This window comes from Typopeltis vanoorti, chromosome 1, assembly GCF_054136105.1.
Source record: "Typopeltis vanoorti isolate ZY-2024b chromosome 1, IOZ_Tvanoo_1.0, whole genome shotgun sequence".
NCBI classification, from domain to species: Eukaryota; Metazoa; Arthropoda; class Arachnida; order Uropygi; family Thelyphonidae; genus Typopeltis; species Typopeltis vanoorti.
In genome coordinates this window covers 27,726,957-27,751,886 of record NC_143549.1, presented here as the reverse complement: position 1 = coordinate 27,751,886, position 24,930 = coordinate 27,726,957, and the positions used below count along the sequence as shown (strand labels likewise).

Here is a 24,930-nt window from a genome sequence, read left to right as displayed (position 1 = left end):
TTTTTCTGGTCTGGTATCTTATCAAAGTTTTCTTTTGTCTAATTCTGCTACCACTTTTTTTTTTTTGTTTTTTTCACTTGGATTGTTGCATCGAACTTCTAAAAATTGCTGGCTAACGGGGCTCTGGCACATCCAGTTCCATGAAGAGAGCTGTTCTGAGAAACATACTACTGCAGGGCCGGTGCGAGAGTATCTGACGCCCCTAGGCAAAGAAAATTTAGGCGTCCCTATACAATGTCTCTATGCAGTAATTGGTGCGTCATTTCTTCGATACCCAAATTCGAATAGTGCGCCTATATACATCTTAAAAATAAATGTTACAGATTTTAAAAATTTTCTGTCTATACATTTTTATGCCTAACTATTTAAAAAATCACTCACCAGAATGAAATAATTTAGTTTCCGATTTAAAACATTTTACAAAAATATTTTTAATGGCATACTACACTACTTCCATGTATACCACGGTTTCCCAAACTGTTCCTGGAATTTGTCATTTTAGTTTTCTAAGCATTTTTTATAAAAAAATATTTTATAGTGGAAATATTCTGAGGAGAATAATATTCGACAATATGTCGAAAAGCTCTGACCCAAAACGCCTAATAACATTTCTGCATCGTTAATTTTCATAAATCGAAACCTTTCAACATTTGAGAAAGAGAATACCGCTGTTTATGATCGGTCTTAAAAATTGCCTGCAAGCGGATTATAACAATCGATGGCGTATAATATTTTTCGTACAAGCGAAGTTTTTAAGCAGCAATGCAGAGGCTGACCCTGATGAATAGAGAAGCAGTAAAATATGCAAAGAGTAGAAGAGGCAATAGGGCCATACCGTCGGTTGTATGAAAAAAAAAAAAAAAAAAATGCCCAACAAACTACGTTAGCTGAATTCTTTGTTAAGAAGTAGAATAATAAAATTTATCTTCTGAATATGTTTTATAGTCTTTCAGCTTCGTGATTTTACTTTAACTAGGCTCTGAGAATACCTTAACTCTTTTATAAAAAAATTAAGCTTCAAAAAAGAAATTTGAGGAACGAATTATAATTTTTCTCATAGGTTATTATATTCGATTAGTGCGTTTTCGATTAATGCGCCTGTTTTAAAAAACGCATTAGGCGCACTAATCAAGTGATTGCTGTGTGTGCGCGTATATATATATATATATATATATATATATATATATTGTCATACTCGCACAAGTGCACGTACACCTACATATGTGGATATTTATAAAAATATCATTATGAAAATTTATATATAAAATTTATTAATCAAAACCAATACATTTGTATACATATATCATTACTCCTAGTATCTGTATAGCAAAAAAATTATTACATCTTAAATACGAAAATTATGAAAAATTAATCTTTCGGGCTTTTGCTTTGGCAAAGTTTTGAATTAATTCATCTATATTGATTGTAGATGCAATTTCATGCTCTATAGATATTATTGCTTTTAATTTCGAGAAACTCCTTTCTGAACTTGTTACCCATACTGGCAATGTCGAAAAAATTCTCAGAGCAATAAACACATTTAGAACACTATTTTCTAAATTATTTTTGCATATGTATGACAGAACATCTAATGAGGAAGTATTTTCTGGAATTCGCTTTGCTATTATTTGTAATTCACTACATAAATCTGTTCCGTCAATATCTCTAGAATTATCATGTGTTAAATAATTTTCCAATATCAAACATTTTTTAAGCAGTTCTACTGAAATTATTTTTTGAAATTCATATATATTTAAAAGAAAGCCAAACTTTTCGTTAATTGTAGACATGTGCTTGAATTTTTCATCAACAGATGCAATTGCTTTATCAATAATTGAAAAATAAAAATCTAACTTAAATTTTTGTTTAAAATCTGTTATGAATTCATCCTCTGCTTCATACACAATTTTTTTTTTTTTTCTAAGTCTAACTGTTTCTTGTTAAAAAAAATTAGGCGTTACACCTAAGACCTCAGCGATTTTTTCCGCATCTGTTATTCATCCTCATTTCGGATTTTCATTAAGAAATTCTTCGTATCATTAATACCATTTATGGCACCATTTATATCAAGGCTTGTATTCTGAAGTTGTTTACTTGTAAAGTTTATTTCAAAAATTTATTATGCCACATTACTAAGGATGCGATAAATTTGAACTTCCTTAAAGTTTTAAGAAGACTACTTGCGTCTAATTTCATGATATTTCCACTTAATCCACATAAACTATCATCTTGAGATATTTCTTGCAGTACTTAGCAAACATCGGACAAATTATATCTTAGGGGCTTTAATGAGTCAATTCGACTCTCCCATCGTGTATCACAGACTGGTTTGAGTGTAAAATTACTTACGTGTCTCTTGAGGTATTTCCATCGACGAGTCGAACCGCAAAAAAAATACATATAGACGGTGTACCGCGTCAAAAAATGCTGTGACATCTAAAGTATTAGCAGTGCAATTCACTACTAAATTTAATGAATGTGAACTACAGGGTACATGCATTGCTCTCGGATTAATATTTGAAATTCGTCGCTGCACACCTTTTACATCACCTTTCATATTACTGGCGTTATCCTATCCTTGACCCCGTAAATCTTGTATTGGTAATGAAAATTTGTCTAGAGTTCCAAGTATTTCATTTGATAAAAATTCTCCAGTGGTATTTTTTATTTCTATAAATCCCCAAAAATGTTCTTTTATAGAAATCGTGCTATTATTAGTGTCTACGAATCGAAGTACTATGCTCATTTTTTCCGTGTGACCAATGTCGGACGTACAGTCAATTATGGAAAAATATTTTGCGGCAACAACAGATTGTAAAATTTTATTTTTTGTCGCATTGGCGAAGATTTTATTAACATTATAAAAAAAATATTTTTATAATGTTAATAAAATCATAAAATATTGAACATTAATAATTAATATTATTATTGAATAAATAATATAAATACACCACTACCATACCCGAAACTTAAAAATATTGTTAACATTTGCAAACATTAGAATATTAGTTATTTCGTAATTCGTTACTACTTAAAATCATTTTCACAAAAAGTCAAATTAAAAATCAAGCGAAAGTCAAAAATCATACAAAGCTAAGAAGAAAACAAATGAATGTTTCTAGTCGGCATTTTATTTTATTATTTATTTAATTAATTTATTTTTTTCGGCAGTGATAATTTAAAGAATTTAAACTATTACAGTTTAAAGGAATAATTGGTTCATTAACAGGCTACCGGCTTATACTTGGTGTGCTATCAGATGTTAAAGACGCTCGGTTCACAAATAAATAGCATACCCCCCGCAGAGCTTGGCAAAGCCCGAAGCTCATTCCCTTTCTCTCATCCCTTCTCGTGCAACCAGTTTACTGACCGTCAACAATACACCAAGTCACGTGTCCCCAGCACATAGCTCGTAAACTATGACGTCCCGCTAAGCCAGAGCAGCAGCACAGTTGCCAGAGACGAAAATCAACCAGTTGCTACGCAACGGCTGTAAGGCAACAAGAGTGTTTGCTCAGTTCTACCTTAGAACGTTTACTAGGTGGCTAGATGTTAAACCCACGCTACCATCTGCAATTCGTAAACTAATGGTTAAAGGTCAAGTACACAGAAATAGTGGATATTAAAGAGCCAACATTATTTCAAAGCCGAATGTTTGTAGAAAACTATGAAAATTTTCTAAATTTGCCCTGAAAGCTTACGAGAATACAATCTTCGGCATCGGAATTGCGTTAGCTTGCACTACTTTAAAGAATACGACTGCTGCCGAACCGTCCGTATATATACGAGGGTTTCTCTTTATATTATTAATGTATTTGTTAAAGGGTTCACTGGTTTGTTAAAAGATTTCAACTGTTTCGAATTGGTTGGTTCTCTTTACCAGGTAGAAACCTTAAGAGCAAACACTCTCCTTCAATATTAAAGAAACCACAACCACCTCGATTGCGAAAACAGCGATTCCTGGAGGATTTTACTTTTTTTTTTTTTTTTTTTTTTTTTTTTTTTTTTTACGAAAAAGAAAATATTCAAGATTAAAAATGTGTTTTACACTTAATTTGAATAATGATAAATCATCATCGGTTGCATCAATCTTGGAACTGGTAGCTCAGCAGCAATTTCCTCCATTCCGCTCTGTCATCGGCTTTCTTCTTAACCTCCTGGTAACTCCTCAAACCCGTGCTGTGCTGTCTTTAAGAAAGCTTTCCCTTGGTCTGCCTCTTCTTCTTTTCCCCTCTATTTTGCCTTCAGTTATTCTTTTCATAAGTCCATCATATCGAAGTGTATGTCCAAACCACCTATCCCTTCTAATTTTGATCGATTTTATTAGAGTTTTTGTTTAGTTTATCTCTCTCTCAGGACTTGGTTTGATTTTTTTCCCTGTCCATTTTATTTTGTTCATGCGACGCCAGCATCACATTTCAAAAGCCTCCAATCTTCTTACATCTTCCCTGCTTAGAATCCAGGTTTCCCATCCATACAGTGCAATGCTCTATATCAATGTCTTGACTAATTTTTTTTTTTTTTTCAATTGTAGGTTGATGTTTCCTGTTAAAATGCTTTTCATCTTAGAAAATTGGGCTTTTGCGTCGTTTATTCTTATGTCTTCTCTTGTTCTGCCATCTTCTGTTATTAGGCCACCTATATATTTAAAGCTTTTCACTTGTTTTATTTGTTCCCCGCTGATGTCTATATTCTCTCTATTGATAGGGATTTTGCCTGTAACAATTATTTTTGTGTTATATGTGTTGATATGCGGACATCAGTGAGATAGTTGAGTGTAAGAATATATATAATGTACCCGAGCCAGTACTAAGGACAAGAAATCAGAATGGGATAGTTAGAATAACGCATCAAGATAGGGGTGGGACAAAGGGACCTCTACATTTCATGTATACTAATGCCAGGAGTATTAGGAACAAGAAGGAAGAATTTTTGGCCTTGATTGGCTCTTCCTGGTGACAGGTTATTGGCATTAGTGAAACATGGCTGACGGAAGATGATATAGTTAGTGGGATAGAATGTGTAGGTTATAGTGTGTTTAGGAGGGACAGAGAGAATGAAATGGGGGGGGGTGTTATTGATGATAGCTGATAGACCGCAGCGAACGAGAATTGATGTTGTATTGCAGGATAGTGAAAAGAGGGTATTTGGTGCGAGATTGAGACTGGCAGAACAAAATATACAGTTGGGTGCTGCTATAGATGATGGAATAGATGGTGGAGATAGTATGCATAAACAAATTGATGAAATGAGTGGAAGGAGGGTAATTATTATGGGGGATTTCAACTATGGTAACATTGATTGGAAGGAGGAGAGGACACATGTGAGGAAGGAAATGGATTTTATTCAATTATTAAGGGATAACTATCTGAAACAGCATGTAATTGAAAATACTAGGGGTGTGAGAGTGTTTGACCTGGTAATAGCATCTGAGAATTTGACTGTAATGAATATGACCATGTTGCCACCTATTAGTGAGAGTGATCATAAGGTCTTGATCTGGGAGGTGGCTAAAGGTGTGGAATTTTCGATTAAGAAAGGGTAGGAGATTGCTTGGATCAGTGCCATGGCATGTAAAACTACAAGGGCTGGATGGCGATAGATCATGGGAAGTGGTCAAGTAGCATTTACAGGAGGTTATGACTGATTGTATACCTAAGGTCCGAATAGTAAAACAAGTAGGGGGATTAAATGGATGAATAACACCATTAAGCTTGAGCTGCAAAAAAAAAAAGAAACAACTGTGGAGGGAATTTAAAGAGAAAGGTGACCTGCAGACACACAAACGGTATAAAGCGCAGGCCAGAAGGGTAACGAGTGTGGTAAAAAAAAAGCAAAAGCGGATTATGAAAGCAAACTAGCTATGCAAGCTAAAGAGAATCCCAAACAGTTCTTTCAATATGCTGCAAGCAAAAAAAAAAAAAAAAAACTGTACAGGGCAGAATGAATTTAAGGAATACCGATGGTAAGGGGGTCACTGAATCAGTCGATATAGTGGAATTACTGAGCGAGCACTTTGCAAGAATATATCATCCAGGTGGTGACATTGAAAAAATTAAGGAACTATTAGTTTATACGGGAATTGTGATGAATGAAGTGGAGGTGAATAGTCTATTACAGAACCTTAATGTGAATACATCTGTGGGATTGGATGGTATACCGGCACGGATCTTACGTGAAGCGGCTAAAGAATTATCAGTGCCCTTGACCATGTTGTTTAATCTGAGTGTCGGGTCTGGTTTACTCCCGAAGGCGTGGAAAGAGGGGAAAATAGTTCCACTGCATAAAGGAGGATCCAAGACTACTGTTGCAAATTACCGACTGATCAGCATATCAGGAGTCGTTGTCAAGGTAGGCAACGACTTCTTGGAGAAAGTAGTCAAGGGAAATTGATGAAAATGAGATACTGTACGGGGGTACAGCATGGCTCTGTGAAGAGTAGATCATGCCTCAGTAACTTGCTCAAGTTTTATAACACAGTGACGGCTGAACTGGTAAGGGTAATGGGTTTACAATGATACTGCTGACCTGGCTAAGGCATTTTACAGGATACCCCATGGAATTCTAATCGCAAACTACAACATATGGGAATGGATATAGGATTGGTGAGATGGATAGGTGGGTGGTTGATGGAGAGATATCAGAGAGTAGTTTATTCAGGAGTAGAGTCGAAAAGACGGCCTGTGCCGCAGTGTTCTGTTCTTGGACCACTGCTGTTTAATTTGTTCATTAACAATATAGGAAAGGATCTGAGAGGAACAGTTCATTTGTTCGCTGATGATGCAAAGTTGGGTAGGGCAATAGTGAATGCAGAAGATGTCAAAATGTTGCGACTTGGATAGATTGGAGTTCTGGGCTAAGGAGAATGGATGTCAATTTAATGTGACAAAATGAAAGGTTATGCATTTTGGGTGAAAAGATTAGCAGTAGTATACCACATTGGTGAAACTGTACTCCAGGAGATTGATGAGGCCAGGGAGGTGGGAGTGTTGGTGGATAGGGAGATGAAATTGAGGGGAAACATTGCAAAAGTGGCTAAGTCAGCTCATCAACTCACTTGGTTGTTGAAAAATACTTTGACGAGCAGAGACAAGCAAGTTATTGTACCTCTCTACCGAGCCTTCATAAGACCTCATCTCGACTACTGTGTCCAGATTTGGTCACCTAGGTTTCTTCTTGATGAGGAGGAGGTGGTGGAGAGGATCCAGAGGTGAGTGACCAAGATGATAGCAGGTCTATGGAATGAACCTTATGAGAACAGGTTGAAGATTTGTGGGTTGCAGAAATTAGTTGATAGGCGGAAAAGGGGAGATATAATTGAGACATTCAAATTGCTAAAGGGTTTTTATAGGATTAATTCAAGGGATGTTTTTGAGATCAGGACTGGTGGTGGGAGAACTAGGGGACACCTATGGAAGCTGGGCAGGAGTGTGGTTAGCAAGGGTGTTAGAGATGGGTTCTATACTTTTAGAGTTGTAAATGAGTGGAATTAGCTGCCAGAGTCTGTTGAGGGTGCTATGACAGTGAGTAAGTTCAAGGCAAAGTATGATAGATACTGTGAGAATGTCATATAGTTGTGTGGACATGATGTTTAGGGCGTCTAAGGATTCCCTGGAGTCGCCCGTAATAATAATAATCAATATTAAGGATTTAGGCCTAGCGTGGCCTGTTCCAGCCTTAGAAGTCACCGTTTAAGAGGACGTCCTGGTTTTCTTTTTCCTAATGGCTTGTTTTAGTAATCTTTCTATTTTCATTCTTTCAACATGTTCCATCCATTTATGTTTATATTTTTTTATTTAATTTTTTCTATTACTGATTCTTGGTTTAATTCTTGCATAATTTCTTCGTTTCTTTTGTGATCAAATAAAGTATACTTTGCAGTTTTTCTTGTTCTTACATGTTCTTGAAACCACTAAAGACTACGTTGCATGTTGGTTTGGGATATGCATATTGCGGCCCTGTCAAGGAAATCCTCGTTGTGAGCTTCAGTTATGAATACTTTGTGCAGATTCATGTTCCGTTAAATGCCCGGAACTCCACATTCAACGTGTCGGCCGGCGAATGGCAGTTTTTACATATTATCCTTAGTGACATATTATCCCTACGGTAATATTCACTGAGTGTGGCGAGTTGTCCACTGCAGTGGACTCTCATCATTTCCATCTCAGTATCGTATGACTGATTGTTGATCTGGTATGGCCCAATTTGCTGAACAGATGGACCTGCAACACTGTATCCTATCACAACGTCTCTTTCAAAATCCGTCAGTTCCGTGAAAGAGTAAAGGAAACTTATCCTCGGCCTACTTAAAGAGGCCACAGTATTCCCCCCCCCCCTTAAACTCTATGCTATCAGATGTTTAACTCTTCTGCGGTCGGTGTCAGCGGTCTGCCGGATGACCATGTAGGCAATCGGTGCCTAGGTGATCAACCCAAACCAAGAACAAATGTGGGACTAAGTCTAAACCCTAATTAGACTTGGTGTTTTATCCCTCATGAGGAGTAGTCGATGGCGTTTGATCGCTATATAAAACTTTTGGAGACTGAAAGGCAGTCAATTACTACATACAAATAGCTGGCTTAAGATGACTAAATGCCGACTAGAGTTGGCCCTCGCTACATAGGTTAGCATCCCAGCTGACCTGTGTGGAAGACCAAGAACCAGAACTTGAAATGGACTTACAGATGTTGGGAATACCACTTGCTGTTACAATAAAAGGAGTGTGAATTTAACCATACCTTCCCCTGAAATGCAGAAGATGGGAGGAAAGCACCGGATGGACTTAAATTTCTGGTCATCCAATCTGTTTATCGATCATCAGGAAACGTCGTGTAGTTCCATAAAAACAGAGGCACATGATCCGTCTGTCCAACTATAATGCCTCTGGAAGGCTTGAAGGATGTCAAATGTGGTGGTAATGTTACCTCCTTCCATGATGTTGATAATGGTTGGCTCCTTGCTGAAAAGAGAGCCTGTTGTAAAAGACAGCCGAATGCCTATATTCCGAGCACAGGTATGTTCAGATGTTGAAACTTCCCTCCACTTGCCTTTGCTTTTCTGTCTATTTCGACATCGATTTTCAGGATGATGTTATCACATGACATTCCTTCGCATTGGCTGGCTATCAACCAGCTCCTTTCTTTGTAGACGTCTAGAGGGAGGCACGATGTAGAGGTAGGCACGTTCTTGGCCTCCATTCTACCATTTTTTTTGGTTGATGGCAAGTTTGAAGTGCACCAAGGTGTCCCAGTCGCAGCCAGCATTGGTCCACATGGAGCAAAGATGGTGAAACGTATCTGAATATTATCCAGATAAGTTTCATCTGGATAATATATTATCCGGATATTTTAAAGCAAACGTGCATTTACCCATAAACTTCCCTTAAAGTATGGAAGAATAGCATGCGAGTAGACCCAAAAACCAAGAACAAATGTGGGACTAAGTCTAACCCCTAATTAGACTTAGTCTTTTATCCCTTATGAGGAGTAGCCGATGCGTTTGATTGCTATATAAAACTTTTGGAGACCGAAAGGCAGCCAATTACTACATACAAATAGCTGGCTTAAGATGACTAGCACGAATTTTGAACGTCACCCAGTGAGGGCAAACATGCGCCTCCGTCAAGTGGTCGCTTAATCTAACGCAATGTTATTTTCTGAAAGTGTGGGTTTTAAGGTGGATTTTTTTTAAGTTTACGGAAAAAACTTCATATTCAGTTGCCCAGAATGCAATAAAATATTTGCCATAACACATTGAAAATGCCCATTAAGAAAGTCGTTCTGGAAAACAATTTTAATTTTTCTTTGATTAAAAAGAATCGTCAGAACCTTGTGATCAAATCCATTCGTTTTTGATTCTTATAGAAGTAGTCCGAAATCAAATGGCCGCCGAGAATAAGAAGTGAAGCAAAATAGCGTTCCAGTCCACGAAAACGTTGTAGCTCGTTCGCAAAGTACGAGTGAAAACTTGGCAATCGGCGATGCATCGAGGATTTTTTAAGGGGGGGGGGGGGATCTAAAGGAAGCTATTAAATTGCCAGAAGGTATATATAAGGTATATTAGCAGTAAGGAAGATAAAGTTGCCGCGTTAAGGCAACTCGCGAATCCAGGCGAGTATTCCCGTAAACTCTGGTCAACTTTTTTTTACGAAACTTTCATAGTTTCTACATTCGGCTTTGAAATAATGCTGGATCTAATATCCACTTTACTCATATAATAAAACTATTAAATTTTTATTTAAGTGAAATAACTTATTTGCTAAACAGTTACAATCATAGAACAGAGGGAGATTATTATTGCGATGAGCTATAGATTACCGTATTCGAATGTACTTGCAAATAAACTTTTCGTGGGTTTAAGCCACATAGAAAAAAAGTTATTAAATTATAAATTGCTCATGTTTCTGGAAAACCTGGCAGTTAATTATAAACTAGCGTAATTTATATAACTAACCTGATTTTAGGTATTACATACCTATTTCTGCGTTTAATGGAATTCAGTTTATAAATGTTTATGCCTGGAAAATTCCAGTTATTCCAAATTCGCTTTATCAGAATATTGTAGTTTCGGCAAATGCCCCACCAAGTGGTGCATTTGCCGAAAAGTTTCTGAAAAAAAAAAAAAAAAAGAAAAAAAAAGATGGAATCAAATCTCAAATGCTGCATTACATCGTACGCTAAGGCATTAGGAGGCTCTTCACTACAACTATGCAATACAATGGACAAGGTAGTTGCGAGTACCGTTTTCACTAGTCAATTGCTAGTTCAGATTCTTTGCACCAGGCCATAACAGCTGCCTTGTTTGTTGTTGTGATATTCGGCTTGTGTGCCTATGCTCTTCCGTGGAAACCTAGCAAGTGGAGTTCTTTTCGTACAGTACTAGTGTTCACCATGGTGGTACTAGCTCTCTGGAACTCAGTCTGTGTCAGTTGTAGCCGGTTTTTGCGTGCCACCCGTTTTTAACACCCTGCTGTCCGTGTTAATCATTTTCGGCAGTCGCCCTGGGTGTTGTCCTGCACTGGTGATGCTAGAACGTCCCCATTTGTTGATCACATTGCCAACCGTTGATCGGCAATGACACGTATGGACATGCCGCCAATGTGACAGCCCACGATGACACCTCTCTCGAAGTCATTGAGTTCCTGCCATGTTGCCATACCACCTGTATTCAACTGCTACGATGATATACAGCTTCCTACTATCCGTACACCTGTTTTTATGTTATTAATAGACTTGGAATGTTCAACAACTTCAAATAACAGGGGGTGTCCGGACAATTATTGGTAAATGATAGTGTATGCAACTTTCGCAAGTTTTCGATCTTCGTGATCGCCGTTCGCTACATTTTTGGACAAAATGTATAGGTTCGGCCAGAGAGAGTCACTACAATTAGTATAAGGGGGTGGGGAGAAAATGGGTTTCCTTACACTAAGATAAAACAAGGATAAAAATATACAATTTCTTGTTCATTAATTAAAAGGAAATTTTATGAAGTTTGTAAATGCTCCCTCCTTTTATTTATATGAATCCCATCCATGAGTGGTTGTAAACATAGTATATTAGTACAACAGGTGGACTAAGGATTAGATAATTCAGAATCCGTATTCCACACACACACACACACACACACCTTCAATAAGCAAGGTGGTCTCACACCGGATGGCGAAATTAATCTACCATTAAAAGACAATCAACAAAACATCAATGGCCACGGTGGGATTCGAACCTACAGCCCGCTAAGATGAAGAGCAGATACACTATCTAAAGTAAAAAATACGTCCGTCAAAATTTTGCCTGATCAGTTTTATTTACTTTCGAATCCCACTGTGGCCATGCACAGCGAGGCAATTAGAAATTACCTTCTATTGCTTTGGCCAGAACTGTAAAAGGTTAGTAACCAGGATCCTGTCCAGGCCAACGTGAGGGACAAGGCAATAGGAGGTCATTACTTCGAAAAAAAATACCAAATCGAAAATTCGTGATGAGATCATATTCAATCTTTTGTTAACAAAATCTACACTAAATGTTATTGTCCTAAGCCATTCCAGACATGCAAATCTGCGTTATTTTATATCATTAGCTATTATCTTCGGCTTAATAAACTTACGATAACATGCAACAGCAAACAACGTAAAAGGTGACTAACTAATTAAAGGTTATTAGCATTAAATTATTATGACTTCTCAAATTACCAGTGTTCGTGGACTTTCAATGTTTATTTTATAATTAACGAATAATTAAAGCATTAACTCCTCCTATGGCATCGTTTTAGCAGCGCACAAGGAGAATAGTTATGCAAATATTGCAACATAATCCACAGACAAAACTGATACTTTTTGAAAATCAAAATTTATTTTTTAAATGAATATTTGAAATGAATATTTCCTGTATTCATTTCAAATACATTTAATCGATTTGTTGTTTATATGATGCAGATAAGAAACAAAATACGAGTAATACTTACGGCTGTAGTAGTAGTGGGAACCGGTGGCCTCCCAAGGGAAATGTTTGGCATGGAAGGAGATGAGTACAAGGCCATATCGTTTCCTTGGTTTACAGGGTTGAATGGCGAGGCGATAGGTTCCTACAGGAAACGGAGTAAAGGCGAGTGAGATAAGCTTAAAATATCTTAGCAGAAAGAGCATAGAGAAAGGTTTGTAATTCCCAAAATGGATAAGAGAAATAAAATTCGCAAACAAAAATAAATGCAATCAGAAAAAAACATTACTTTAAATGTTTCTATTTATTGCTAAAAAGAGCAGGGCCTTCAGAAAGACAAGTGAACTTAAGTGTAGACTAGTGCATTTAAGACGTTTGCGTTCTTTTTAAAAACCTGATGACTCCGTGTAGGAGGCCAGCGAGGTAATTACCAAAATTTCAAAACTTGTGTCAGTTCAATCCGCCAACGATCACTCCACAAATATCTCTCCTTGTAATTTGCATTATATTTGCTTAATCCAGCTGTAGGGATTTAAAAGAAAACCAGATGACTGGTTTTCTTTTTCTTTTTTTTTTTTTTAACTGATTTACTCATATTTCGATGAGTGGCACTGAAACAGGTGACCAAAAGCTGAGATACACAATGGGGGGAATTTTTTTGCCAACATGCAGAGATCAACACTGGCTTTCTACAGGCGCGTAAAGAATTGTGTTTCAGGTGGAAATAATCCCTTTCGAAACAGATTGTTTATCTATTGCAGCTAAATTACCAATGAATTCCTTGCTCAAGACAGAACTCTTGCATTTATCTTTTCCCAAATAAACAATGCTAGCTTTCTTTAACTTTGTCATAGCTGTAGCGTTCAAGTACTATCTAGTAAACCCTGCAGTGTGTGTGGAATTGAGAGATTTCACCAGTCCACTGAAATTTTCTTGTGAAAGTCGGGGAAGGGGAGAAAAGAGTTTCAATACAACTGAAAAACTAACAGGAATTTCAGTTTTCTGTTATGATCGAGTTCTTTTCATCCTTTTTCATTCCATTTTCAATTAGTGGTGGAAACAGGCGGCATGCTTGTTCATTATTCTTTGTGCGAATTCCACCAACGAAAGATTGCAAACCCATAGTACCCTGGGTGGATTAAGGGTTAGATAATTCAGAAACTTTCCTCTAGAGACTAAACATGGAACTTAAGCTACTTCAGACGTCTAAGAAATAGAGCGGTTGTATCACACCAGGTGATGAAATTCACCTACCACTGATATACATTCCCAAGCAAACCCAGTGGTTAATATGAAACGAACTTCATACTTCCTGTTGCGTTTGCTTTGATTTTATCGCTGGTATTTTGTACCATCTTTAAAGATGCTGAAAGTGCTCGAAGTAACCAGAGAGTGAATGAAGTGTAATGACATACAAAGCTGCTGTTAATAAGAAACAATGATTCCGCTTTGGATGTTTTTTCTTTTAAACCTGGACGCTACACTCTGTCAACCTCCGAGGCAACGTTTACTTTATATTAGTAATATATCACGGAGTTATAACATTAAAAATGTAAGAATCGTAAAGGTTTGAGAACTATTTTGAGACAGAGACGGGCCAAGAGGGAAGTATTGCACCACAAAGAAATGAATGTAGAGGATTAAATACAAGCATATTTCATACTATTCTTTGCGGAGAGCCTTCGTAGCCACACTCGATATCGGCAATGCACCTGAGTTAGTAAAACCTGTGTTTGAATCCAAAGTAGGATGAGAACCTTTATAAGAACTTTTCACAATTGAAAGTAGTTAGTCGGCCTCATAAGCTTGAAAAGGTTTTTCCCTCCCTGAAACTCGGTATTTTCATTCCCCCAAGATAGGCAAATCGGCCAGAATAACCATACTTACTAACAGGCGTAATACACTAGCTTCACAGCTTTGCTACGAGGCTGTCGTGAAGTTATGGAATTATTGCTGGAGTTATAGCCGAAGCCATAGTATTTTCACTTTGGTTACACTTTGATTTTTTTTTTTTGTTCCTTTAGGCATCACTATGATACATGAAGAATGCTCCTCGCAATTCCCACTTCGAAAGCAACCCTCTTTATACTATATCCATCCCAACAAGAAGGGGAGGGAGTTATTTTAAGTTGTGTTGATATTTAAGAATACCTACTTTCCGACTCCACTCGTTGCATCGGTAGCTTTCTTTAACCTCAAATTCCCTCTCCGTACTTCCAGGGAGTGGCGTTTGTAATTATTAGACCGTTTCACTAAAGAATCATTGTGTCAAGTTGTTTTGTGGTTTGTCCCTGAGAAGAGGACGCGGAAAGGAAAAAAAAATAAGTGCGATGACCTAAAATCATTTTAAGAGGTACATCTGCACAATTACAGGAATTTATTAATTTTTTCTTTAATTAAGAAAGCTTTTTTTTATGTTTTTTTTACAAATATCTTAAGGGTTTATGATACGCGATTTTCTGTAAGACATTGTAGAAAAATTTCTTATACTCCAGTTTGCATTTCGCCGGCCTGGTTGACCCAATGATTAGTGCATCCACTCTTCAATCAATCAACAGGTTGTGGGTTCTAATCCCCCCCCCCCCGCTGAACTAGCCTGAAAGAAAGTTGCATAGTTGCATGCTTGTGTTCCAGAGCAGGCTTCCGACGTAATCTTATCTAAGCATTAATTCAAGTATATTGTGTTATTATTTATATGGGCACTCCATGCAGTCAAGACTCTTCACGAGAGACCCACACTATCCATTAACATAATACCCATCTTACATCTCCTTAAACCTAATAACTGTTGGGGCGCTCACAACCACCTCTGGCAATCCATTCCACTCCTTCACCACTCTCCAAGTAAAGAATCTAGTCTGCACACCCTTACAAACCACACTCTCACAGAATGTATTGAAAAATTGCTTCTGTGTCCATCTTTATAGAATCCCTTTAGTAACTTTAGTTTCTAAAGGGATTCTATAAATCCCCTCTCCTTTGCCTATCAGTTAAACCTTGCAACCTGTAAACCCTCAATTTACCTAATCATAGGGAATATTCCACAGTCCCGTCACCGGCTTGGTCAATCGTCTCTGAATCCTTTCTTCCACTTCTGGATCACCAAGAAATGCAGGTGGCTGAATCATAGCTTCATAAAGAGGGAAATTAACCTTCCTACCATAACTTGTCGATGTGTTTTTCAGCATCCAAGTAATCCTCTGAGCTATTTTGTCAACTCTCGCAAAATGTCCTCTGAATTTCAAATCTCGATTTATCATCACCCCCAAATCAGTAGCCTCAATTTCTGTAAACTAGTACCATCAATATGATACGAAGCGTGTAATCTTTTTATTCTGGAGTGCATTACTTTACATTTTACAATTGACAACCGCTGTCCTTTGCCCACGCTGCTAATTTATTTAAATCATCTTGTAAGATATCTACATCACCTTTATCAACTATTTCGCTACCTAGTTTTGCATCTTCAGCAAACAACTGAATACCCCCCCACTTAAATCTTCTGCTATATCAATAATGTACAAATTAAAGAGTAGTGGTTATAGTACAGAGCTATAGGGCACTCCACTAGCCACCCTCATTCGCTTTGATTCCACTCTGACGTCTATCAGCCACCTCCCTATCCATGCCACAGCCTCATATCCATTCCAATTTGCTCAAAGTTATGTAGTAGTCGGAAAGATCTTTTTAAAATGCAAATCCCAACCATGAGAACCATGGAATGTAACTATCAATCAAAAAGAGGATGAGAAAAAAAAGCAGATGGCAAAAACTCAAGCACGAGTGTGTGTTGGGGGGGGGGAAGAGGAATGATATGTAACTGCTTAATTTTTAGCATGTCTTAAAATTAAAATAATAAAACAGTGTTTCAATTCAAGAGTGAGAATGAACTATTTTCCATTTGCTGGCGAAGTTGAACCATGTGAATCACACTTCAGACGTTCAGTACTCTTCGGTGAGATGCAATCTTTATTTAAAATAACACAGCAAGCAGAATCTCATGAAAATAAAGAAATTACCTCTTGAATAGGTGTACTTCCATTGCTGGACTGAACAGAAGGTATACTGCTTCCAGTTTGAGGCGAATTCGGTCCTGAATCTGGTCTGCTAGAACATCCATCTGCTGCAATGTTCGGAACATATCAGATGACATTTACAACAAGAGAATGAGGAAAATATTTTAGGCACACAATAATAGAAAATCAATCAATAATAATAATAGTAAAAATTTTAATGGTTTATTCTAACAACTGATCCGTTAATTCTAGGCCACCCTGTATATACAGCCTTTATATCAAAATTATACAGAACTTAAATTTTTTAACGAATTACAACAGATAAAATATGCATTTACACAACTATTGCAATAAAATAGGTTTTTTTTATTATACTTTTCTCTGATTATTAATAACATAAAATACTGTTACAGATGTAACAATCTTTCTTGCCGATTAGTCATCCAGATGATTATTCAGATTCTCTTGGGAATATTTCATATTAATTAACGAATTTGTTTTCACGGTATAAATTTTTATTCTCAATTGCACGTTAGACAGAAAAAAAAGATACTTTACGAGTAAATTTTCACGAGACAAGATTTTATATTGCATGTATCAGCTACTGTAAATCGAGATGAGAAAATGTAAAAGATTCATAACTGCATAATTATATCAAAATTGCAGACTATTTGGCGATATATCGTAGAGCAAATTCCAAGAGTTCTGTACATGTATGTGTTGCGAATGGGATAATATAACAATTTTCTGAGTAAAAGCCTCAGAGTAAAAATATTGTGTGCTCTTTTCCTGGCTCCGGCGTTCTTATTCCGCGAAATAAGACTTCGATGGCGGAGGAAGAATGCGACTCAGGTTGGACATCTCACATTCTGCATGACGATGCAAGGCCATATGTTTCACGGGAAATATCTGATCGTATGGATGACAAGTGCTTCCGCATCCTATTCCATCACCCTGTGCAGTAGTTTTTTTTTTTTCCTAGACTTCGATCTATTTCCTTAGCGGAAAGAACCATACCATGGGAAAAGTTTTACCACCACTTACAAGGTTTCTGTTAAGGTGACCTCAAGCACATCAACAAAAAAATTTACTGAGAAATACCAGCCTTACCAAAAAAACGTTGGGTAGCAATGATAGAATGGAGCATTATACTCTAGATCAGTATAACCTTCAGTTCATGAACAGTAGTGTGCAAAACTATTGAGATGTCCCAAATAGCATAAGGACGAATACTACTCATTGTGAACCTTGTCTTATAGAAGAATCGTCGTTAAGAGTTTGAAATGGTTATATTCCATATATTGCATTCCTTCATATTATTCTACAAGCAAAGCATAATTCTGGTGCATGGACTTGAATGCTGTTCGTTTTTCCCAATGGTTCTCTGATTGTAAAGGGTATTTAAAAACAGCGTTAAAATCAGAATAACAGTTGTTATAAAACACCAAGACGCTTATTTCTTCGAGATAACATATACCGTTTCTTGCACCAACAGAAAGGCAACAAAAATTAGAGGGAGGACGAATATTATGATTTATTAGTATACTTGCTTAAACGCATTTCCTAGAATAAAAGAATGGTGAACTGTATACACATCGATAAGCATAATTAGTAGTTACAAACAATACACTAGCACTCTAGTCATGCAACTTGTTTATCATGCAGACATCGAAACAAGCACACTAAATGCAAACCAAATAAGTAAATGAGATTTGGCCGTACTTGTAAGAGGAGGCCTCCTCTTCGACGGAATAGGGCCTTTATCTTTACGTCTCAATAACGGGCTGCTGCGTCTTTCAATTACCTTCTGTTTCAGCACAGAACGCACTTTAAGATTAGGTTCGGAAGCTAGAGAGAAAGAGGACAAAAGGCGAGCAAGGTATCAGACATAATCGCAGTCAAACTGAATATTATTGACAAAAATCAAGGTTATATGAAAAACGTATGAGCCTGTGTTATTATCGATAATGATACTGCAAATAAGGCTACGGTGTGAATGCTTATTTCCTTCATTTGAGGAAGAAAATTGGTTTTAATCCTTAATTCAAAGATGGCGTGTTGTTTACATGCATTCGTGAAGGTCAACTTTCATCGAAGGAAGTTATTTCTCGGAGCAAGATCTCTGACTGAATTCAAAGAAACAATGATTGAGAGTATTTCACTAGCAGACAACTCCTAAAAATATGTTTTATCATTTCTTCGTCATACAGAGTCTTGCATCATTGCAAAATCAGTTTTTCCTTTTCCATTTGCACTGATATTAACTTAGTATTCTTGATAACCGTGGCTTATCTTTGCTATTTATCATTAAGATATTCTAATATATATATTCGTATGCAGATTTACTCGGTTTAACAACATGTTTATTAATTTAATTCACTTAAACACCGAGATTAATAAAGAATAAGGTTTAATGAGGACACTACTAGTTTCGTTGGTAATCTGACTTCTTCAGGTGTCAAAGTACAAAGAATTATACAAAATAATTCGACAGAAACATTACATATTAACAACAACAAATCTGTAGTAGCTACGGTTTTTAGTAGATCTGTTGTTGTTAATATGTAATGTTTCTGTCGAATTATTTTGTATAATTCTTTGTACTTTGACACATGAAGAAGTCGGATTAGCAACGAAACTAGTAGTGTCCTTATTAAACCTTATTTTTTATTATTCTCGGTGTTTAAGTGATTTAAATTAAATTAATAAACATATATGTATTCAGAAAAATGGACAAATTTTAGCATATGTATAGTTCTATTTTCTGATAGGTAAATATCTCATAACCTACAGAGCATATTTTCCACAAATTCAAGAGGTTGTTACAGAAAAACTACTCCACTTTTCATCACTCAAGATAACTTTAAATGCCAACAGATAAAATCACGCCCTTGGGACGATTTTGAATGCCTCTCAAACTGATCTGAGCTAGTTCATTTCAGATTTTAAGCGAAGAAAAGCATGAACAACAACAACATGTGTTATGAGGCTTAAATCAGCATTATCATATAAATCGTTTAAATATGAATGTTTTGTTTGGCTATGTTGGGTTAAAAAACTTGAATTCTTCAGCTAAAATGTGCATTCGATTATAAATTTCAGCAGTTAAGCTCTAGATTGTGCATTTGGAGTGAAAAGACAAGATGTACTGGGCAGTGTACTTTCGTTTATAAGAGAAGGTAAACATGTTTGTGCATGCACGTAGTTCGAAAATAAACTACACGGACTTTATTCCTGAAGGAATTATTTAGAACTAACTATGAGGCAAAGAACCATGGGAATGCATTATCTGTGCAACTGCATGTTCACCGTGAGGGTGAGTAGTCAACTCTGTTTTATGCTGAAAGTATACAGATCAAACAGCTATTGAGTGCGAAGTTTTTTGACGAAGACCTGAAGGTTGTAATAATTGAGAAAAAGAATACTGGGAAGAATATTCCAAAAAGTTTAAGGACATGAATGCAGAGGATGAAAAGTTGGTTCAAATGAGTTTAGAATTGAACTGTATATGCGTGCTGACCAGCAGGTGCTCGTATGCTAAAATCAGCTAAAGCCTTTTATTTCGTTATAGGGAGTAGGCGAGGCCTTTATATCCTATTTAGCTTTTGGAGACTGAGTGGAGACTGTATGTTCACGGGGCCGGTAGCCAATCAGAGATAGCCGGCCCATGTCCATCACTAATTATAGCAGCCACCGATGAAGAGGCTGGAAAACAAGAGCTGCCATAGAGATGATATATATATTTTTTTTTAAATCTGAAAATGAAATTGGATTGCGTTTTGGTGGGATCAAAAATTAACGAGGTTGTTCTCGTCCGATTTAAGAATGGCAAGGCATGGGTCACAGAGTTCTTGAAGGCGAGTTATTACAGGCAAAACGATTAAAATTATTGATGTATAAGAAGAGTGACCGCGCGGTTAGCCTAGTGGCTTTGCGCTTCGCAACCATATGCCTGGGGAAGAAGTGTCCCAGGTTCGATTCCCGTTGTAGACGTGAGGAATTTGAGGATCTTCCTCAGGCATAGCCAAGTTAGCCGGTCTTGGGCGCGGTCAGTAGGGTTTTTTCCGCCAGTTTAACAGGCGTTTTTCATCCCGCAAACAGGCAAACCGGTCCCGTGAATATACACCTTTACAGTCAAAAATATATCCCTCCCAGGGGCAGACCAGGCGACGGGTCGGTTGGGAGTAGTACTAACAAGTAGTCGCATCTAAGTAACACGCGGACCCTGCATAGGAAGCGGGAATAACGCGAAGAAGAAGATGTATAAGAAGTGTAGATGGCAGCACTGAACTCTAGGGTACACCAGCATTAACTGAAAAATCTTTGGAAGATCAAGAGTTTCTCCAATCATTTGACTATTCATTCGCTATTACGAGTCAAGTGTTATCTTGTGAAAGACATCCCTTGAATTCTGTATTACCCGTAAAAAGGCCCATCACAGTCCTTGAGCAATTTTAGCAGATGACATCAGAAGATAATTTTGATATTATTTAGGAATGGTTCAGAATTGTTAACACAGGCACATACGAACAAGGATGTTGGTTAGTATAAATATATACATAAACTTGATGTGTTAATAACAGCAAAAAACTTTTTTTTTTTTTTTTCAACTAGAAATATAACAATGCCAAAAGGTAACCTGATAGAAAAATATATTTTACTGCAGTTAAAAATAAGCGTTATTATATTTCGGAAGATTTTCCACCTTTTATGGAGTTGACAGGAGGAAGAAATAAAAAAAAAAAAAAAAACGGTTAATTAATGATTTTAGCAATAAAAACCAAAATATTTTCAAAAAGTGCAAGATGTTGCTGCTTTAATCCAGGATGCTTGATTAAAAACAACGCTGGACAAGATGGCTTGCGGCATGAACGATAACTGTCTTACCATCACATTCACGAAAAAACAATTGTAGCTAGTCATCCGTGATAACATACAGTTAACGAATACCATCTATTAGCAATGGGCATTATAACAATTAGTGGACTCCCTAGTCACGATTCGTCAATAAATCAAGTAAGATTGAGGGTTGTTGCCGACTTCAATTTTAGTTTATTCGCTTGCCTTCGTTAACTGCAGCTTAATCAGAAAGGACAAATGAAGAAGTCCTTATACTTAATATATATATAGTTTTTTACCGATCAGAATTCCAATAATACTGTACTAGAAATCATTTCAACATCTTCGGCAGGTAAATGAGGACATTACATATAGAGATCGCTGTTCAGAATTCAGTTAGGAAACGGAAGAATATTTTTAAGCGCCTCAAGAATAAGCCGAAGATAACTTTTTAAACTCGAGCTCTTTAGTCTGACAAAAGGAAATTCATTAATTACTTAAAATTTGTGTAGGTGACGAGAATAATTATTTCTCCACAAAATAAACACCGAAACAGTTTTCCCTTAGCAACCAAATACATATTCAAATGGTATTTTCCCCATTCTCTTGGGAAGAAAATAATGCAACGATAAAAAAAGGTGGAATGAATACGAATAGATGCATTCAGTTATAAGCCAACGTACAAATTATAGTAAAGCATATTTTGAATGGAAACAATTGAGACATTCATGCAAATAGAAGTACCTGCACGAAAGTTTAACCATAGCCACTCATATCTGAGATTACCTGTTTTCCTTAAAGGGAAATCATCGTCATATTTACTAAGAAGAGGATGCTTGCAACGCGGTGAGATAGAGCTCGTGGAGGGCGGAGATGCCTGGTCAAGTGAGCTGTGTTTTCGAGACCTAAAAGTAGAGAGGAAAAAAAAGAAAAGAAAAAAGACAATAAATAAAAAGAGATTAACTTTATGTTAAGGAAATTACAGTTCTTGCATCTGAAATTATATATAGGACAGGGTCATCTATTAATATATTATTAATTCATTATTTTTATTTTTTAATTACATAATATCAATCCCAAAAATACTTGGTATTTTTGGACCCTTCCAGTATTATTAATTTGACTCCAAGCAAATGCTACTTTTGTGTATATATGATCAATGTTACATACAGTATATAAAACATTTAGTACTTTGAGATATGACGTCAGATATGCTACTTTTTCCATGAAATTATTATTACATGACACTATGACTCGCCAAGGGATCCGCCATAGAACACAATATTTCTGTATATAAGTTGGGTGTGTTCTATAGCTAGTTTGACTCGAGGCAAACCACACTGCCTACATAGGAGACCAGCTAACTCACCTGTGAAAAAGGGCATATAAAGATTCCTTGCACTTTGAAAGAGCCCATGGTCCATCGTTCAACTACGCTAAACAGATTCGTTGTATAGCAACGGGTTTTTTTTTTTTTTTTTTTTTTGCCAGAAACAATAGTAAACATTTAACAACCCACAAACATTTTAAATACTTCAACATTCTAAAAACTTAACTTTAAACACTCTAGAAACATCCTCAATTATACACTTGCTAACGGGATTGGCAGCTAAATCCTTTTGCATCAATTATAATAAGGATCTTATGTCTTAGATCGGCTGCAAGTTCTTCGTATCAAATTTGATTATTTTTTGAAGAACCTAGTTAATAATAGAACAATAGAGCCATGATGGTGATTTTTAAACAGCAATGAGGACATTACATCTGGAAGGGAAAAAACTTTTCCAATAACTAGAGCCGCTTCAAATACTATATGCATGTGCGTAAGAATAAATTAATATCGCAACTTAATTGTTATTCTGATTGCAAGTGTCAAATAATCTTGAGAAAGGTGTATATAGGTTTGGAAGAGCTCGTTTTGGTCTTTTAATGCATCAGAATTGTTTAAACGGCCGCAGCTCATGGACGATGTTGTGTTCTCATTGATAATTCTGACTTAAATATTTCACAAGCTCTCCCGATATAAATAATTTGTATTGGGAGAAGGGGGGGGGGGGGAGAAACGTTACGTACCAGTTACGGAAATTGGGTGGCGAGTTATTTGTGCAGTTTGCTGCAGCAGCCTCCCGTTGTTTCTTGCTAAGGACGAACTCCTGTAGTCGTTGCTTGACTTCTGAGGAAGCGATGGCACCTATAAACAGAAATAAACGATTAGTCAAACTCTCAAATTACTGCACAAGAGCATTCAAGTGTACGTCATCGTCATACTTTATTATTTGAGTAAAAAAAAAAAAAAAAAAAGAAAGAAACAAAATAAAAGAAGAATAAATGGTCAAGTAACAAGGTCAGGATTTTGGCATTGATAACAAACCAAGAAGCATTCTCCCAGAATTATTTTTCCCCCTCCCTGTCCTCCCCATACAATCCCACTCCAGTGCTCTCCCTCGTGAAATCAACGAGCACAGCGTCTCAAAATGACGCACGTAATACGAACTGAAGTATCGCGCGTGCGACACGTCACAGCTGTTTCTGGGAAGGCGACTTAAAGGCATCTTTATATTTTCCCACTGGCCGCGTCCAATACAAGTATCCCGACCACTTCCTTAAGTGAAGTTTATCTGTACTCCACGTCGTATTTCCGCTACTTGACGAATTACCACCTTTTACACGTATCGATCTGAAACACAAAGAATTACGTTTCATGATGGATCTAGATGAATCTTTGGCTCCAGGAGGTATTTGCAACCGAGAATATTCTACCAACTTATCAAAACCAATACCAGGTTTCATTTAATTTATTTTAATTTGTGAACAATCACAAAGTGCTTGAAATTGTTTAGGCATTTACTACATGATTCAGAGGAATGGGAGATATTGCGATTGATCTAGAACGTCAATGAAAAGCAATAGTCATGTAAGAGACGGGAACGGGCCAGTTTAAAGTTCATGGACATATACAAATGCAGGAAAAATCCTGAAAATGTTTCATTATAATTTTAGTATAATTTCCTTCTTGCGTTTGATAAATACGAATTTGAGTAACTTGTAGAGTATGTTTTTGCCACTCTACGCTCTGTATAGCAAAAACGTTTCATCAGCATGATTTAAAAATTCACTTTTAGTCTCATATAATAAATTTAGACGTTCAAGCACTGCAACAGTATCGAAAAATAATGTAAAAAATAGCTTTTTTAATGCTTTAAAAGCCTCATGATTGATTATACCTTTTCTACTAGAAATTGGTTTGTTTGTTTTTTTATTAGAAATTTTTATCTGTATATAAACTTGCTAAAAGGGTAAAGTAGTATGTTGTATATATATGGTGCAAATCACCAATTCAATATGAATCGTATCTGACACTATCATACGATTAAGACAAGAGCTAATTTTCCCTCACCCCTCTCCTACCCAAAAGAGTTGGAAGAATGCATTCATCCACTGGACCATTTCTATTCACATTCCTGAGCCAAGTTCTCAGCAGGCAATGCAATGAAAGAAAAATCTCCGTTTCTTCATTAGCAAACATGTTTCACAAACCAAGATTTCGCAATAAGTTTCCGTGACATAACTGAGCTCGAGGCAACAAATCCCTAAGACATTTCATAAAGCGTGTTGTCCTTCCTTGAACGCATTAGTCA

General features: G+C 36.7%; 1 protein-coding gene across 7 annotated transcripts in view; it reads right to left on the bottom strand.

The window, feature by feature from the left end:
- Positions 1 to 24,930, bottom strand: part of LOC150109855 (histone deacetylase 4-like) — a 579,471-nt gene that overhangs the window by 333,377 nt on the left and 221,164 nt on the right. For 6 of the 7 annotated variants that reach the window (XM_090397008.1, XM_090397036.1, XM_090397014.1 and 3 more), the window contains 5 exons: positions 23,366 to 23,483; positions 22,079 to 22,197; positions 18,176 to 18,301; positions 16,457 to 16,560; positions 12,463 to 12,582 (listed from right to left, as the gene is read on the bottom strand). In XM_090397008.1, coding sequence (XP_090253134.1) covers positions 12,463 to 12,582; positions 16,457 to 16,560; positions 18,176 to 18,301; positions 22,079 to 22,197; positions 23,366 to 23,483 — 587 coding nt within the window. The remainder of the gene's footprint in view (positions 1 to 12,462; positions 12,583 to 16,456; positions 16,561 to 18,175; positions 18,302 to 22,078; positions 22,198 to 23,365; positions 23,484 to 24,930) is intronic. The other variant, XM_090397040.1, reaches the window with a different exon arrangement.